The sequence below is a fragment of the Crocodylus siamensis genome, chromosome 4 (assembly GCF_052110815.1).
Source record: "Crocodylus siamensis isolate JL-2025a chromosome 4, ASM5211081v1, whole genome shotgun sequence".
Taxonomy (NCBI): Eukaryota; Metazoa; Chordata; order Crocodylia; family Crocodylidae; genus Crocodylus; species Crocodylus siamensis.
Genome location: NC_143398.1, coordinates 207,008,518 through 207,024,116, shown reverse-complemented (window position 1 = coordinate 207,024,116; position 15,599 = coordinate 207,008,518). Strand labels below are relative to the sequence as shown.

Genomic DNA, 15,599 nt, shown 5'->3' with positions numbered 1-15,599 from the left:
CATCTCTCCTGCACCCCTCTATAGAAGAAGATGTCTATATAAGGACAAAGTCAGAGTCCAGCAGGCAGCATGGAGTGAAAGCCGCCAGGTAGATGGAGAGTTGATTAATTTAGATGGAGTTTTTAGAAAGCCAACTAATAAACCATAAGGAGATGCTGCAAGTTTTACTGGCACTGTTTCCAGGTGTCATTGGCAGTACATGGAATTTATATACATTTAATGCCAACTCTCTAATAGCGTATGGCTAAATGCAAACAGTAATATTAATTATTAATTCACATTCATAAGGTGCCCACCCACTTATCAGGAGTTTCAAAATAATGCGACTCATCAGTTAAAAACAAAACAAAAAAGACCATAAATAGATCACCCTCCCCAGACTATTTTCATTAGCTCCTACAGCCTATCAGTTCCTTTCTAGGCAATCTTGTTTCCCCACTTCCTGAAAAAAGTCAAGGAATATATGCAATTTACAACCTGCTACAAAGGGGGCATGTCTACATGTGCATTTATGCTGGCTTAAGTTTACTGTGTAGTAAATTACTGCACAGTAAGTGGAAATAGGCCAGTTTTTACACATGCAGGTGTTAAAGTGCATTAACACTGTGTGTGGACTGATTTGGGACTAATTTTAGTCCCAAATTAGTCTCCACACAGTGTTACTGCGCAGTAAGGTATCTACATGTGCACGGCTGTGCAGTAATTAATCAGGCATAAATTTGATACCTCCATGATGATGCAGGTATCAAATTTACACTGAAATTGGTGTAAGTTGCCATATTTATTCCATAGTACAGGCATGCATGCGTAGACAAGTGCCTACACCACACAGTAATTTTAGTTACTGCACAGTATATGTGTACATGTAGACATGGCCAGGTTGTCTAAACTACATTCTAGTGAAGCAAATGTATTGGTAACTAAGTTCCAGGACAGAACACTAAAAACATCCTGTCATTAGTCCCTTTCCATTAAACTAGGATTGCTATCTCAAGTACCTGGGAAGATGATCTCAATCTTTTTTTTTAATTAATTTTAGAAAAAATGCAGTCTTCTAAGGCATTTTAGGTACCAAGGCTATGAGTTCTACATGTCATAACCACCAATTTAAATTTTACCTGGGAATCAAGTGGCAGTCAGCACAAATGAGAGCACACAGGGGAGCTGGGCACAAGAAATATCTTATAACTAGCAGAACTGTATCCTGAAAAGCTGTACCTCCCAAATGGATTTAAAGCAAGGGTGATGAAGATCCAGCCTCTAGGCCAAAATAAGTCCACTCTGGACACGTCTACACAAGACTCTACAGTGCCATAGTTACGTGTAGTTTCTGTTGGCAAAAACCATGATGCTGCCTCTACATCACATAGCAATGCGCTCCCTTGTTACAGTACATTGCTATAGCAATGTAGCAGCCAAAAATAACTGTGCATGGCTGGCATGTTGTAGTATGAAGTACTAATGACAGCACAGTAACAAAGGTGCCATGCAGCTACATGTGGATGCACCCACAGCTATGTCAGTTGGCCTGCAAAGTTCCTATGCAGGAAATTTGACAATGGGGCTGTGATTGCCATGTTACTTGCAATAGCTCCCAGTTAAGGTATGGAGGTTAAGGAGTGCATATATTTGAAGACAGTAACAGAGAGAGAGAGAGGGAGAGCACAGGCGGGTGAGTGTGGCAGTGCACTTTGGTCACATCCACAGACAGAGGGTTAGAACATGCCTTCCAGAAGCATTGCAAATAATCTAGGAGAAGTTTACTCTAAAGTAAAACTCTCATGCAGAGATGTGGGAGCAGTTTGCTACTCCTAGCAGCAGACTGCTTCTGCTCCCTGAGGCCTTCCACTGGGCCCCTGCATCAGGTACAGGGAGCTCTAGGTTCCCACTGGGTGGTAGCCCAGAGGCTGGCAGCAGGTATGGGGTCAAGAGGCAGCTGTCCCCGGGCACAGCCTGGGACATTGTTCCTGTCCCTGGGAGCTGCCTTCTGCTAGGGCAGGCTTCTTATCTCCCAATGCCAGCCCCTCAGTTATGGGGGCTGGGCTGGGAGATACTTATCTCCCAGCCTGAGCTCCACAGTGCCGAGGCCTGGGCTAGGAGAAATTATCAATTGCAAAGCAGAGGCTGGGAGATAAGGAAGCAGGGGAACATAGTCCTCACCTGGGCTGCAGTGGTGAAGCCCACCTCAGCAGCAGGTAGCAAGCCAGTAGGAAGCTATCTTCTGCCCCCTGGTGCCTGGCTGGCCAGGAGCACATTTGCTCCCAGTCAGGTGTCTACACATGCACTAAGTAATCAAGAGTAAATTTGCTACTTGTATTCATAGGTAGCAATTTTATTCACAATTATTACAAATTACTGCATAGTAAACATATGTATGTGTAGATGGTGATGGTTACTACACAGTAATTTGCTCTAATCTTCAATAAAGTGTCTTGTATAGATGTACCCACAGTGTTTGTATTTTCAAATTATATATTTTCATCCCCAAACCTAAAAGAAACAGCATGAGCTTCAGTGTGCTTTTTAAAACACAGATTCATATAGGGCAATGGTGCCCAATTCATCTAGCCTTGCACCTTGGATCAGGCCTGTGGAGCATTCCTGAACCCTGCATCCAACCTGTGGGAACAGATGAGCTGGGCACCACTGTTTTAAAGTATAATTCAGCATAGTTTGCTGCCACAGTCAAGAAGATGACAAAACAAAAGCAAGTTGTTTATTTTGCCTCATTGATAAATGGAGGAAACTATCTAAGACTGTGCACACTACAAATATGGTCTACAAGGGTACACTAGGGTACCCTGTTATAGTGTTCTAGGCCCTGAAATGTTTAGGAAACAGTTTTGTCTTGTGTAATGGCTTGACAGACCTACATTTACCTACCATATTTTCTCACATACAGCACACACCCTTTTCCCCCAAATCAGCCCCCCAAACTTGGGGTGTGTGCATGGGCAACTGGTGCCGTCTTAGTTGGTGGGGCATATGCCCCCCCCAGCTACCAGTTGGTGACCATCCTGCCAACTGGGGAGGGGGAGGAATCCCTCATGGATGACATTGCTGACAGGGGGGCAGGCCCCACGTGGCTGATCATGAGACAGTCAATCGCTGCCACTTCCGGAAGTGGCTGCGGCCACTTCCAGGAATGGCTGCAGCCGCTTCTGGGAGCACAACAGTGCTCTACTGCCTGGCTGGCGTTTGCAGGGGGAGCACTAGCACTCCCACCTGCCCTCCCTGCCCTTTGCCTAAGCGGTGAGCACAGCTGGTCAGGGGGTACACTAGCACTCTTACAGGGTGCATGTGTACTCACATACACCCCAAATGCATCACCACTGGGTGTGTCTTAAGTTAGAAAGCTGTTTTCTTCACTGGAAAAGAAGGACACCTGGAGACACTGTACATGCCATGCAGCTGATAAGATGGCTGCCACCAGTGACAGTCAGCAAGCTGAAAGGAAGGATTCATTTGTTAACCCTTTCACAGTCACAGCTACTGGCTGAGCACTGTAGCTTGTGCCTGAAGCATCAAGTGAGCCACTGGCAGTATTTTCATAAGGCTTGTGATGTGGAAATAACACTGTATTTACAGGAACTTATTTGAAGAACTACTTAAAGAACTGTCTTGCTATTGCCCATGCAAGGATCTGCAGCCTAGGCTTGTGTTACAGAGAAAGTCCTCTTAGGAACACAAAGTGTTCAGAAAGTGTGACAGCTCATTAGACTTTCCCCAGACTGTCTTCCTAGTGTGGAAGAAAGTCTCTGCTGCCTGCTGCCTCACCCAGACTGTCTCCTGGGATGCCACACTTCCTGGCCATTCTGTTCCCAGGAGGACTTACTCTATGCCACGCAGGGGCAGGTGACTCCAAAAATAAGCCTGTGCTTTATTTGGGGGCATATTGTATATGAGAAAATATAGCAAATCCGCACATTGTGCTATGCTAGACCACCTTTGCAAAGATGAGGGCTTCCCCTCAGACATTAATCTGTTCAGCAAGTGCATTCTTTTCATCTGCTTAGCTGGCAACTCATTAACAGATTACAAACTTGCTCAAGGTATCAAATCTTTCCCAAATTATTGCTGAAATTATTGGGAATTGCAGTGTTCACTGTCTCAAGATTTGGTTCACTGTATTAAGCAAGTGGTAAAAATAGTAAGTTTCTCTAAAACTGAAGGATTTCAAATCAGCCCTATAAGTACCAGGCACAAAGCTTTTAACTCACGACAAGTTGCTTCATCAGAGAAATCAAGACAGTCTGCACTTCCATCGCATTTGAAGCGGTCTGCAATACAGTGCCCACTGTTACACTGGAAATATCCAGGATGGCAGGTCCTCAACTCTGAAAAAAATCGAAAATGATTACTGAAATGTCCTTCTATTATCTGTTAAAGGCATACATATTTTGTGTACAGTAGATGCCATTAAAAATTAGCAATTTACAATCCACACTAAATTTACCAAAGGATTTGAGTAATTTCTTGTCCTAAGTCAAAGTAAATATGAGGTGTAGTAAAGGCCATTTTACTAATAGTGTTTGCTATATGACAGAATTTTGAAGAATCTTTTTAAACCTCAGAGTTCCAGAAGTCAATACATACCACAGTCACGTTCATCTGAATTATCTTCACAATCATTATCATGATCGCATATCCATCGAGAAGGAATACAGCGCAAATTGTCACATCGGTATTCACTTTCTGTGCATTCCCGAGGCCCTTCAATTAAAATGGCAATGCAAACAGCATATGAAATCACCCAACTACAGCTTTAAACATTCAAGTCAATCTCATTACAACAGGGGAAGTGATTACTGCTTGACCTTAGATATTCATTAAAACATTCAGTCCGTATGAAAACAGCATTCTGCATACGGAGTTGATGCCAAATATCATGTCTCTCTACAGTGCTATGGGTTAATTTATCAAATATTTTGTTTTATTTAAAAAAGTGATTTTTATCTGTAGAAAGCTACATCTCTCAATTAAAAAAAAAAAGAGGGAGAGTGAAAAGGAGACAGACAGAGAGCCAGATAGATTTTGTTTGGGACTGAGCCTGAACTATTACCCTAAGTTAGGAAACACACACAAAAACAAAGCACAGAATTGGTTTGGTCCCTTACACTATGTAGACTAATATTTTTGTATGTATTGCAATGGTATCTATCAATCATTATCTTTGTTTTCTACATAGGTTTTCTTTCATATGGCATTCTGAATATTGTGCCTAGAGAATACAGACTACAGAGTGGAATAACTGGACTGCTGCACCTAGAGGCCAAACAGAGTCACCCTTAGGAGAAAATGGTGCCCTGGGTGAACTTATATTTTGCCACCCCCCCACACCTCCCCTGGCTTCACCCCACTCATTGGCACCTCTCCTGGTGCCCCCTCAACAAGTCAGCAGTGCTGCAGCAGGCAGAAGCAGGCAGGCAGGGGCATGGGGCACAGTTCAGCAGGGAGGCAGAATAACATGGCGCATCAGGCAGGCAGGCAAGCAGGCAGGCATCCACACTGTCTGGTCCAACTCCTGAGAAATGGCTGGTCCAACTCTTCCTGGGGTGGGGTTCGGCCAGGATGGGGCAGGGGGAGAGTGCTGTTGTGAGCACAGGCTGCTCATACACGTGTGCATGGGGCACTCCCTTGACTGCAGCACCCTTGGTGGTTGCCCATGTCACCCACCCTTAAAGTTGGCTTTAAGGTCAAGTACCTAATTTTTGTAAAAAAATAGAAAAACAATTTAAGTAAAAAGGTAGAAACGTTGTTATGACAGGCAAGTGAGAACTCACTGCAGCTGCGTTCATCAGACTCATCTCCACAGTCATTATCTCCATCACACTTCCAGCGCAGCGGGATGCATCGGTGATTGTCACAGCGGAAATCTCCCAGAGGATTACAAGTCATCTCTTCTGCAATGCATACAATTAATCACTTTGACAAAAAAAACCCAGCACACATTAAAATAATCTTTGGATTATTTCCACTGAAGATAGTAGTGGATGGACCTTTCCATACCATTAAATGGACCAAGGGATTTAAAAAAAAAAAGCAGTTAGGGAATGTATCTATGTGACGGTATGAGGTTAGGAAGGGAATGCTAAGAAAAACTCTTTATGCTTTTAAAGAGATTTTCTGGACACATTAATTTTCTGGAAAGGGAGAATGATGCTTCCCATACATATCTTGCAGAGTGACAATGTCATAAAAACAATGACTGTTTGGGAAAAGCCAAGAGCCTCGCTATCCTCAAAAGAGGAAAGAATAAAACAAACTGCATCAAGAAAAGGAATGGATCATATTATATGTAGAATAAGCACTTCTATGAAAACTACTGCCAGTCTGTGTATATATGGGCATGACTGTGATGACTCAAAGAATGACACACACTTTTTATTAACCTAAGGCCAGAGCTTGAAAAACATACGGCATGCTGCATGGTGCATAGCCGTACCCTGTTTTTTCTGGATTGTTCTGAAGTAGATGTAGTGATCTCACAGGACTGCAAGCTTAATTTGTACAACCACAAATAGTTTCAAAACAGCTTTCAGAGTTTGGGGAAATATTACTATGCCTTAGCACTGGTGGAATTGATGGACTATTCTCAAATAAAGAAGTAGCTTTAAAGAGACATGGAAAGAAAACTGTGCAACACAGTGGGAGCATTTACATGTACCCCCACCGTGCAGTTGTTACTGTGCTGTCCTGACAGCGCACACTTATTTTTAGCAGCCGTAGCAATGCACTATAATGGGGTAGCTCATCACTATGGTAATGTAGAATTGTCATCACAGTTTGTGCCCACCGATGCTACGTTGCTATAGTGGCATGCTACACTGCCATTGCATATCGCTACGGTGATACAGCATCTCATGTAGATGCACCCAGTCTGTGTTACTACAGCAATATTTCAAGGCAGGCAAAAATAACTCTTATAAAAGAGGCAAGGATATCTTAGGGTGATACCTTTTTTTGGATTAACTGTGTAGCTGGGATAAATTTAGACAAGCTTTTGAATGCAAGACATTGGAAAGCTTGTCTAACTTTATTCCAACTACAAAGTTTTTCCAATAAAAGTTATCGCCCTAAAAAATCCTTGCCTCTCCCATAATTTCTGGAACATCATGACTACAACATCACTTTTATACAACTTCAGTCACAAGCACAGACATAATAGTCAAAATTAATAATCTAATTTTCAAGGGCTATAGCATGTAAGATGCATAGTGGCCTTGAGCGAGTCAGAGAAATGAACCATGCATAAATATATGAATTTTTATTGAGAAATGTTCCAGAAAGGAAAAAAAAAACCTGCATTGTGGAGAAACATTTGCAATCTAAGGGATGCTCCCTGACAAGCATCTTATAATCATACTTACCACAGCCTTGTTCATCACTATTGTCTCTGCAGTCATTATTGCCATTGCATAGTGCCCAGAGTGGTATGCACCGGTAATTGGTTCTACAGCTGAATTCTGTGTGGCTATCACATCGATAGGCAGGACTCACTAAAACATATGAAAGAGTTTTTTAAGTACCTGATACCTAGCCTGAAACCAGGTCTTCCTGATATATGGATGTGACTTTAAATGGTTGATTTCTGACTTTTAAATGGTTGATTTCTAACTTCTCTCCATTACCTGTCTGGTCATCAAGCCCTTCTGCCTGCTGGCTCACAACTGAGCTCTTACACACATTTCCTAGCAGTATATCTAGGTTAGCTCTAAATGTGCCAGAACAGGGATGGCCAACCAGCAGCAAGAATCACCATCTGAACAGCCACAGACAAATGTATTCACTCTCATTCTGTTTGTTACTCTCTCCTGAAAAGTCAACCCTTGCATCTTCGCAAGTGCTGCTCCTCTTTACAGTACTCTAAGTAGTCAATATAGGCACTTGAACACATGATGAAATCGGCCTTTAAAAAGGTTTAAAAGCCCTTTTGCACTGCTTTAATGATATCACCATTTACACTTGTATTTTGTTTGAATTTTGTCATGCTGTACAAGTGAGGCAGCATATTTCACTTTAAATGATATTGTTATGTAGCAAAATAAAACACATCTGCTGTATTTTAGTTTGCTATGTAACAAATGGCAGCAATACATCTGGAGAAGGTGGTGGGGACAGTGCACCATCCCTGCCACCTTCTCTGGCCGCCAGTACACCCAACCGTCCTCGTACCACCTTCCCACACTGCCCCAGGGGCAAGCCAGCCCGTTCCTGGGTGACCACAGATGGTGGGGATGATACACAGGGTGCTGGAAGCTCACCAAGCCCAAGCTTGCCAGAGCACTGTTGGATGGGGCTGGGTGCTGCCTGCGAGTTGAGGCAGCACCTGCCTACAAGCACCATGCCCAGGTGGCCCCAAGAGAGCGTCACAGCCATGAAGGGAAGCATTTGGCCCTCCCGCAGCTCAGAGGCTGCAAAACCCACCATTTCAATTCAAGTGGCCTATATTTCTAGTACCAAGGTGCCAAGAAAATCATCACCATGTTTCAAGTATTATGTTACGTGCACAGTGTGGAGAGATACTATTACCTTCCTATTCCATGACCTGATGCCTCCTTGTATTCAGCCTAAAACTATGTTGACCTTTTTAGTTGTTATATTTATTTCCTACTGTTTCCTTGCATTGCCCCTCAGTTCCTTTTGGCATTACTGCTTCCAAGATTTCCTTCTCCCTTTTCTGAATATTTTTCCCTCAGTTGTATTAGCATGCATTTCTCCAGGTGATGTGTCCTATTGGTACACTAAGCCTTTTCTTTAAATATCAATATATGCTTTATAGTTTCATAGTTTCTAGGGTCGGAAGGGACCTGAGTAGATCATCTAGTCCGACCCCCTGCCATGGCAGGAAAGAGTACTAGGGTCAAACGACCCCAGCAAGGTGTTCATCCAGCCTCCTCTTAAAGACCCCCAGGGTAGGAGCCTGCACCACTTCTCTTGGAAGTTGGTTCCAGATCCTAGTAGCCCTGACCGTGAAGTAGCGCTTCCTGATATCTAGCCTAAATCTGCCAGCTTGTGACCGTTATTCCTGGTCACTCCTGGAAGTGCTTGGGGGAACAGGGACTTCCCCAGTGCCTGCTGATTCCCCCCTGACTAGTTTGTAACAGGCCACTAGATCCCCCTCAGCCTTCTCTTTTGGAGGCTGAACAGGTTCAGGTCCCGTAGCCTCTCCTCATAGGGCCTGCCCTGCTGCCCCCGATCATGTGAGTGGCGCTCCTCTTGACCCTCTCCATGCTGTCAACATCCCTCTTGAAGTGCGGCGCCCAGAACTGGACGCAGTACTCCAGCTGCAGCCTGACCAGTGCCGCATAGAGGGGGAGGATCACCTCCTTGGACCTGCTCGAGATGCATCTGTGGATCGGTTGGACTTCCTGTCTGCATCCCCACACCGCTGGCCCATGTTCATCTTGGAGTCAATGATAACTCCAAGATCCTTTTCCGCTTCTGTGCTGACAAGAGGGGAGTTCCCCAACCTGTAGGTATGGTACCGATTGTTCCTCCCCAGGTGCATCACCTTGCACTTGTCTGTGTTGAATCCCATCCTATTCTCATCCGCCCACCCTTGTAACCTGTCTAGGTCCGATTGTAGCCTGTTTCTTCCTTCTAGTGTGCCCACATCCCCCCACATCTTAGTGTCATCAGCAAATTTGAACAGGGTGCTTTTTACCCCCTCGTCGAAATCACTGATGAAGATGTTGAACAGTGCAGGCCCGAGGACTGAGCCCTGCGGAACCCCACTGCCCACGTCCTTCCAGGTTGAGAAGGACCCATCCACTACCACCCTCTGGGTGCGGCCCTCCAGCCAGTTGGTGACCCATTTGACTGTGTGGACACCACAGCCCCCCAGTTTCTTAATGAGAACAGGGTGAGAGACAGTGTCGAAAGCCTTCCAGAAGTCCAGGAAGACTATGTCCTCTGCTACCCCTGCATCTAGTGATTTGGTGATATGATTGTAAAAGGCCACCAGGTTGGTCTGACAGGACCTGCCACTGATGAACCCGTGTTGGTTGCTCCTAAGCGTGCGGTCCCCTGCTGGCCCCTTGTGGATGTATGCCAGAATAATTTTCTCAAACAGCTTGCCTAGGATCAAACTGGCCTATAGTTTCCCGGGTCCTCCTTCTTCCCCTTTTTGAAGATGGGAACCACGTTGGCCCTCTTCCAGTCCTCTGGCACCACACCAGAGCACCACGAGTGCTCATAAATCCGTGCCAGGGCTCCTGCAATGACCTCGGCCAATTCCTTTAGAACTCTAGGGTGGAGATCGTCCGGACCGGCTGACTTGAATACATCCAGTCCCTCCAGAAGTTCCCTAACTAGTTTCTCACTAACCCTTGTCCCAGGTGTGCCTCCCCTGGGGCCCAAGGGGAGCCCAGGAGGGAGGTGACTGTTCTGGTCCCTACTTAGGAAGATGGAGGCAAAGAAATTGTTAAACATGTTAACTTTGTCGTCTGGTGTGACAACCAAATTTCCCAACGCGTCCTGCAGGGGCCCCACATTACCCAGAACCTTCTTTTTACCCCCTATGTATTTAAAAAAGGACTTCTTATTGTCCTTAATCTGGGAAGCTAGTCCCAGTTCCATCTCTGCCTTGGCCTTCCTGACTGCCCCCCTACATCCCCAAGCAACTGCAGTATAGTCATCTCTGGTGATGTCCCCTTCTTTCCATTGGGTGTACGCCTCCCTTTTAGCAAGGAGACATTCCCAGATGCTTTTGGTGAGCCATGGAGGCTTGTGTGCCCTCCTGCTCCCTTTGATCCTCGTTGAGATTACCTTCCTTTGGGCTTGGAGGATCATCTCCTTAAGTTTAACTCATGGAACCCTTATGAAGACAGTGTGTTACAGCACAGATTACTGTATTTACCTAAATCCAAAAGACTTCAAATTTAAGATGATATTCCCCAATAATTAGGTTCTATAGATGAGAAATGTAGAAATATGTTATAATTTTCCATGTATAGAATTTAATTATCGAGGGATTGCTTTAAATTCATCCCCCCACCATTGCAATATGGAAAGCAGTAGGAGGAGGTGAAAACAGCAGCAGGGGGCAGGCAGCTGGGTGGGGGGAGGGGACAGGTGGCAGGCAAGTCAAGCAATCTGATCCCAACCTCTTGCTATCTGTCCCCCTTCACTTGACCCTCCCTGCTATGTGCAACCCCCCCTTATGCCTGTGTGCCCCAACACCTGTCCCCCACTTCAGTGGACATGCCCCCTGCTGCCTGATCCCTGCCCCCACTGGTTGCCTCCCCTGCTGCCTGCCCCATTCCTGTGCCTGACCCCTCCTGCCAATTGACTCGCCTCACCCTCTCTCCCCCGCACTTCCCCATCCACCACCACTTACCTTGAGTCATGGCTCTGGGCCTAGCTCTAGGTCAGGCTCCCACCTGGCCAGGCAGCAGCAGTTGTAGACCTGGCAGCTCCAGCCCTGGGCCATGTCCTCAGGACATGTTTAGAGCCAGAGCTAGGAATGAGGCTGGAGCTGCCACCACTACAGCCCCTGCTGCATAGCTGGACAGGGGTTAGAGCCAGTATGCATTCTGTTCCCTGGCCTGGAGTGGGGTTAGAGCCACACCTGTACCCATGCTTGGAGCCACAACTGTGAATGCCCAAACTAGCCAAGATAAATGTAACAAAGCAAAACATCTGTATGCATAGGCATAAGTCCATTTTTGTCAAGTTTTAAAATAATCATAATAATATTATAATGTTTCCAGACTGCTGCATATGAGGTTTTTTATGTTCTTGTCTCTATTTTGTGCTTTATTAGAGGTGTCACATCCATGACAACATTTTGCATATCAAAACATGGCAACATTTCGCTTAGAAAATTATGCAATACATTTCATACTTCTTAGAATGTGCTTTCATATAAACCACTGTAATTTATTTTGTGCTTACTGCATTCATTGTATGGTTCGTCAGAGTTGTCTCCACAATCGTCATCCACATCACACTTCCAGGACTGAGGGATACAACGACCATTGTCACATTTAAATTGACCTGGTGGGCAGGTCCTACTGGCACAGTGAGCACTATCTTCATCTGAATTATCCCCACAGTCATCCTCTTTATCACACTGCCAGGCTTCTGGGATACACCGTTTGTTAGCACACTGCCACTGATGGGTCTCACACTTGTGATTGGCTGAAAGAATACAGACTTGTCACTGGGCTGCTGAAGTTTATAGGAATGATCCAGACTTTCAGTGTTATTTTAGTCAAATATGTATTAAGTCAGTATGGAATATTAAGGGCATCTGTTTCAAATATGATCTTGAACTTTAGGTGTCCAGTTAAGATACCGATTTCTAGTACTTCATCATATATGTTCCACAGACTGCTTTTATTCAGGTCTCTAGGGCTTTACAATACAGAAGAGTGTCTTTGGGTGCAGAGAAACGTACAGAGCTGATATTTCCTTATGCAGAGGAAAATAAAAGCTCAGCATTCACCCTCAATTGGGGCAAGAGAATGCATTCTGATTCAGGGGAAGTGAATTACATGTCTTTGATTCACCATATAAATTCAGAGTATATGTGAGGCCTGAGAAGAAGTCACTGAGTTCTAACAATCTGGCAGATATTACTGGTGTGTTGAGCACCATCATCTTTAGCTCCACAGCTTCTACCTCTCCCCCCAAATTTCTAATTATTTAACAGTCCCTTGTGCCTTGCTTAAGAGCTTGAATATTTGAACCTCATGTAAAATTGAGGTTTCATTTAATTATATGACATTAGAGAAAATACTATGGAAACAGAACTAATTGAAAACATCACTTATATGACAATCCTGCCTTCCTTTCTTCCTTAGCATAAATAAGACTATACCTTCTGAAGCCATGTCATTTACAGAAAGGTTGTGCCACATACAGGAAAGAAGATGGATTTGAAAAAACACACTGTATATTGTCCCACATTTATAAATAGAGGACTACAATTTTTAAAACTGTTTGCAGGCCCTGCTTTTTCTACACTTTTTCCACATTAAATAATTGTTTTAATCAGTTAAAGCTGCAGATCAGGGAGAGAAGTAAACATGCTGTACAGAACTGAGCTGGAAAATAGAAAGCCTTGAGTTGTGATCATCCATGTTACTTTAACTCACGGTGATGTTTTGAGCAAATCTTATTTCTACTTTCTTGCACCTTATATTGTAATATACACAAGTGCAAAGTGAACCAAAGTGGGTATGAATCAAGTGAATCAAAGTGGGTTTAAGTACTATTGTCTTGATTTGATAGTATTCTATGCTCCAGCCCAGTATTTCACTTGGTTAAATAACTATCTTAGGAGTGAAGTAATGGAAAATCAGGTTTCTTTTCTTAGTACTTCAATTTCCCATCTGTAAGGCAGGAATAAAGTATCTTCCCTACTTCACAGGGCTGCTTGTGATAGTTAACTGGTTAGTTTTAACACAGCGTACCAACTACTACATGTGTGCTTAAAATGATTATGTACGACATACCACAAAGTACATGATCCTCATCTGATCTGTCAGGACAATCTGGTAGAGTATTACATATAAAATGGGGACTAGTGCAGTTCCCATCATTACACTGGAACTGACCAACATGACAATATCGATGTGGACAAGTAGGGGGTTCATCAGAACCATCCCGGCAATCTCTCTGTCCATCACATTTCCACCAGACAGGAATACACCTATAAGAAAAAATAATATATTTTTTGCCAAGGCAATGACTTTACCAACCTATTAAATGATCTGAGTCAGCAACAAACAAATCTTGTACCACTTATCTTGAGTTATTTTGTGATCCTCTTATCTGCCATACAAGAAAATATGACCCAAGATGTGGCTTTGTCATGTGGTTGTGTTACCACATAAAGCTTATATCACAAAACAGATGTTCCTAGTGAGAACCATTACAAATGATTCATGGCAAATTAATGCCAGTTTCATAGTTTCTAGGGTCGGAAGGGACTTGAGTAGATCATCTAGTCCGACTCCCTGCCATGGCAGGAAAGAGTACTGGGGTCAAACGACCCCAGCAAGGTGTTCATCTAACCTCCTCTTAAAGACCCCCAGGGTAGGAGCCTGCACCACTTCTCTTGGAAGTTGGTTCCAGATCCTAGCTGCCCTGACAGTGAAGTAGCGCCTCCTGATATCTAGCCTAAATCTACCCCCTGCCAGCTTGTGACTGTTATTCCCAGTCACTCCTGGTAGTGCTCGGGAGAACAGGGACTCCCCCAGTCCCAGTGCCTGCTGATCCCTCCTGACTAGTTTGTAACAGGCCACTAGATCCCCGCTCAGCCTTCTCTTCTGGAGGCTGAACAGGTTCAGGTCCCGTAGCCTCTCCTCCCTGCTGTCCCCTGATCATGCGAGTGGTCTTCATCTGGACCCTCTCCATAATGTCCACATCCCTCTTGAAGTGCGGCGCCCAGAACTGGAAACAGTACTCCAACTGCAGCCTGACCAGTGCCGCATAGAGGGGGAGGATCACCTCTTTGGACCTGCTTGAGATGCATCTGTGGATGCATGACAAGGTACGGTTGGCCTCCCTGACTGCCTCCCCACACTGCCGGCCCATGTTCATCTTGGAGTCAATGATGACTCCGAGATCCTTTTCCGCCTCTGTGCTGACAAGAAGGGAGTTCCCCAACCCGTAGGTATGGGGCCGGTTGTTCCTCCCCAGGTGCATCACTTTGCACTTGTCTGTGTTGAATCCCATCCTATTCTCATCCGCCCACCCTTGTAACCTGTCTAGGTCCGATTGTAGCCTGTTGCTTCCTTCTAGCGTGCCCACATCCCCCCACATCTTAGTGTCATCAGCAAATGTGAACAGGGTGCTTTTTACCCCCTCGTCCAAGTCACTGATGAAGATGTTGAACAGTGCGGGCCCGAGGACCGAGCCCTGCGGAACCCCACTGCCCACGTCCTTCCAGGTTGAGAAGGACCCATCCACTACCACCCTCTGGGTGCGACCATCCAGCCAGATGGTGACCCATTTGACTGTGTGGGTGTCAACACCACAGTCCCCCAGTTTCTTAATGAGAATGGGGTGAGAGACAGTGTCAAAAGCCTTCCGGAAGTCCAGGAAGACTATGTCCACTGCTACCCCTGCATCTAATGATTTAGTGATCTGGTCATAAAAGGCCACCAGGTTGGTCTGACAGGACCTGCCACTGATGAACCCGTGTTGGTTGCCCCTAAGCATGCAGTCCCCTGCTGGCCCCTTGTGGATGTGTGCCAGAATAATTTTCTCAAACAGCTTGCCCAGGATCGAGGTAAGACTAACTGGCCTATAGTTTCCCGGGTCCTCCTTCTTCCCCTTTTTGAAGATGAGAACCACGTTGGCCCTCTTCCAGTCATCCGGCACCACACCAGAGCACCACGAGTGCTCGTAAAGCCATGCCAGGGTTCCTGCGATGACCTCAGCCAATTCCTTTAGTACTCTAGGGTGGAGATCGTCCGGACCGGCTGACTTGAATACGTCCAGTCCCTCCAGAAGTTCCCTAACTAGTTCCTCACTAACCCTTGGCCCAGGTGCACCTCCCCTGGGGCCCGAGGGGGGCCCAGCAGGGAGGTGACTGTTCTGGTCCCTACTTAGGAAGACGGAGGCAAAGAAATTGTTAAACATGT

The 15,599-nt window shown here is 45.2% G+C and overlaps 1 protein-coding gene across 3 annotated transcripts in view; it reads right to left on the bottom strand.

Annotated features, from left to right (window-relative positions):
* The window catches only part of LRP2 (LDL receptor related protein 2), a 217,917-nt gene that overhangs the window by 41,138 nt on the left and 161,180 nt on the right, over positions 1-15,599 (bottom strand). For all 3 annotated transcript variants that reach the window (XM_090045536.1, XM_090045537.1, XM_090045539.1), the window contains 6 exons: positions 13,464-13,660; positions 11,899-12,144; positions 7,371-7,499; positions 5,784-5,903; positions 4,597-4,713; positions 4,221-4,337 (listed from right to left, as the gene is read on the bottom strand). In XM_090045536.1, the coding sequence (XP_089901662.1) occupies positions 4,221-4,337; positions 4,597-4,713; positions 5,784-5,903; positions 7,371-7,499; positions 11,899-12,144; positions 13,464-13,660 (926 nt within the window). The remainder of the gene's footprint in view (positions 1-4,220; positions 4,338-4,596; positions 4,714-5,783; positions 5,904-7,370; positions 7,500-11,898; positions 12,145-13,463; positions 13,661-15,599) is intronic.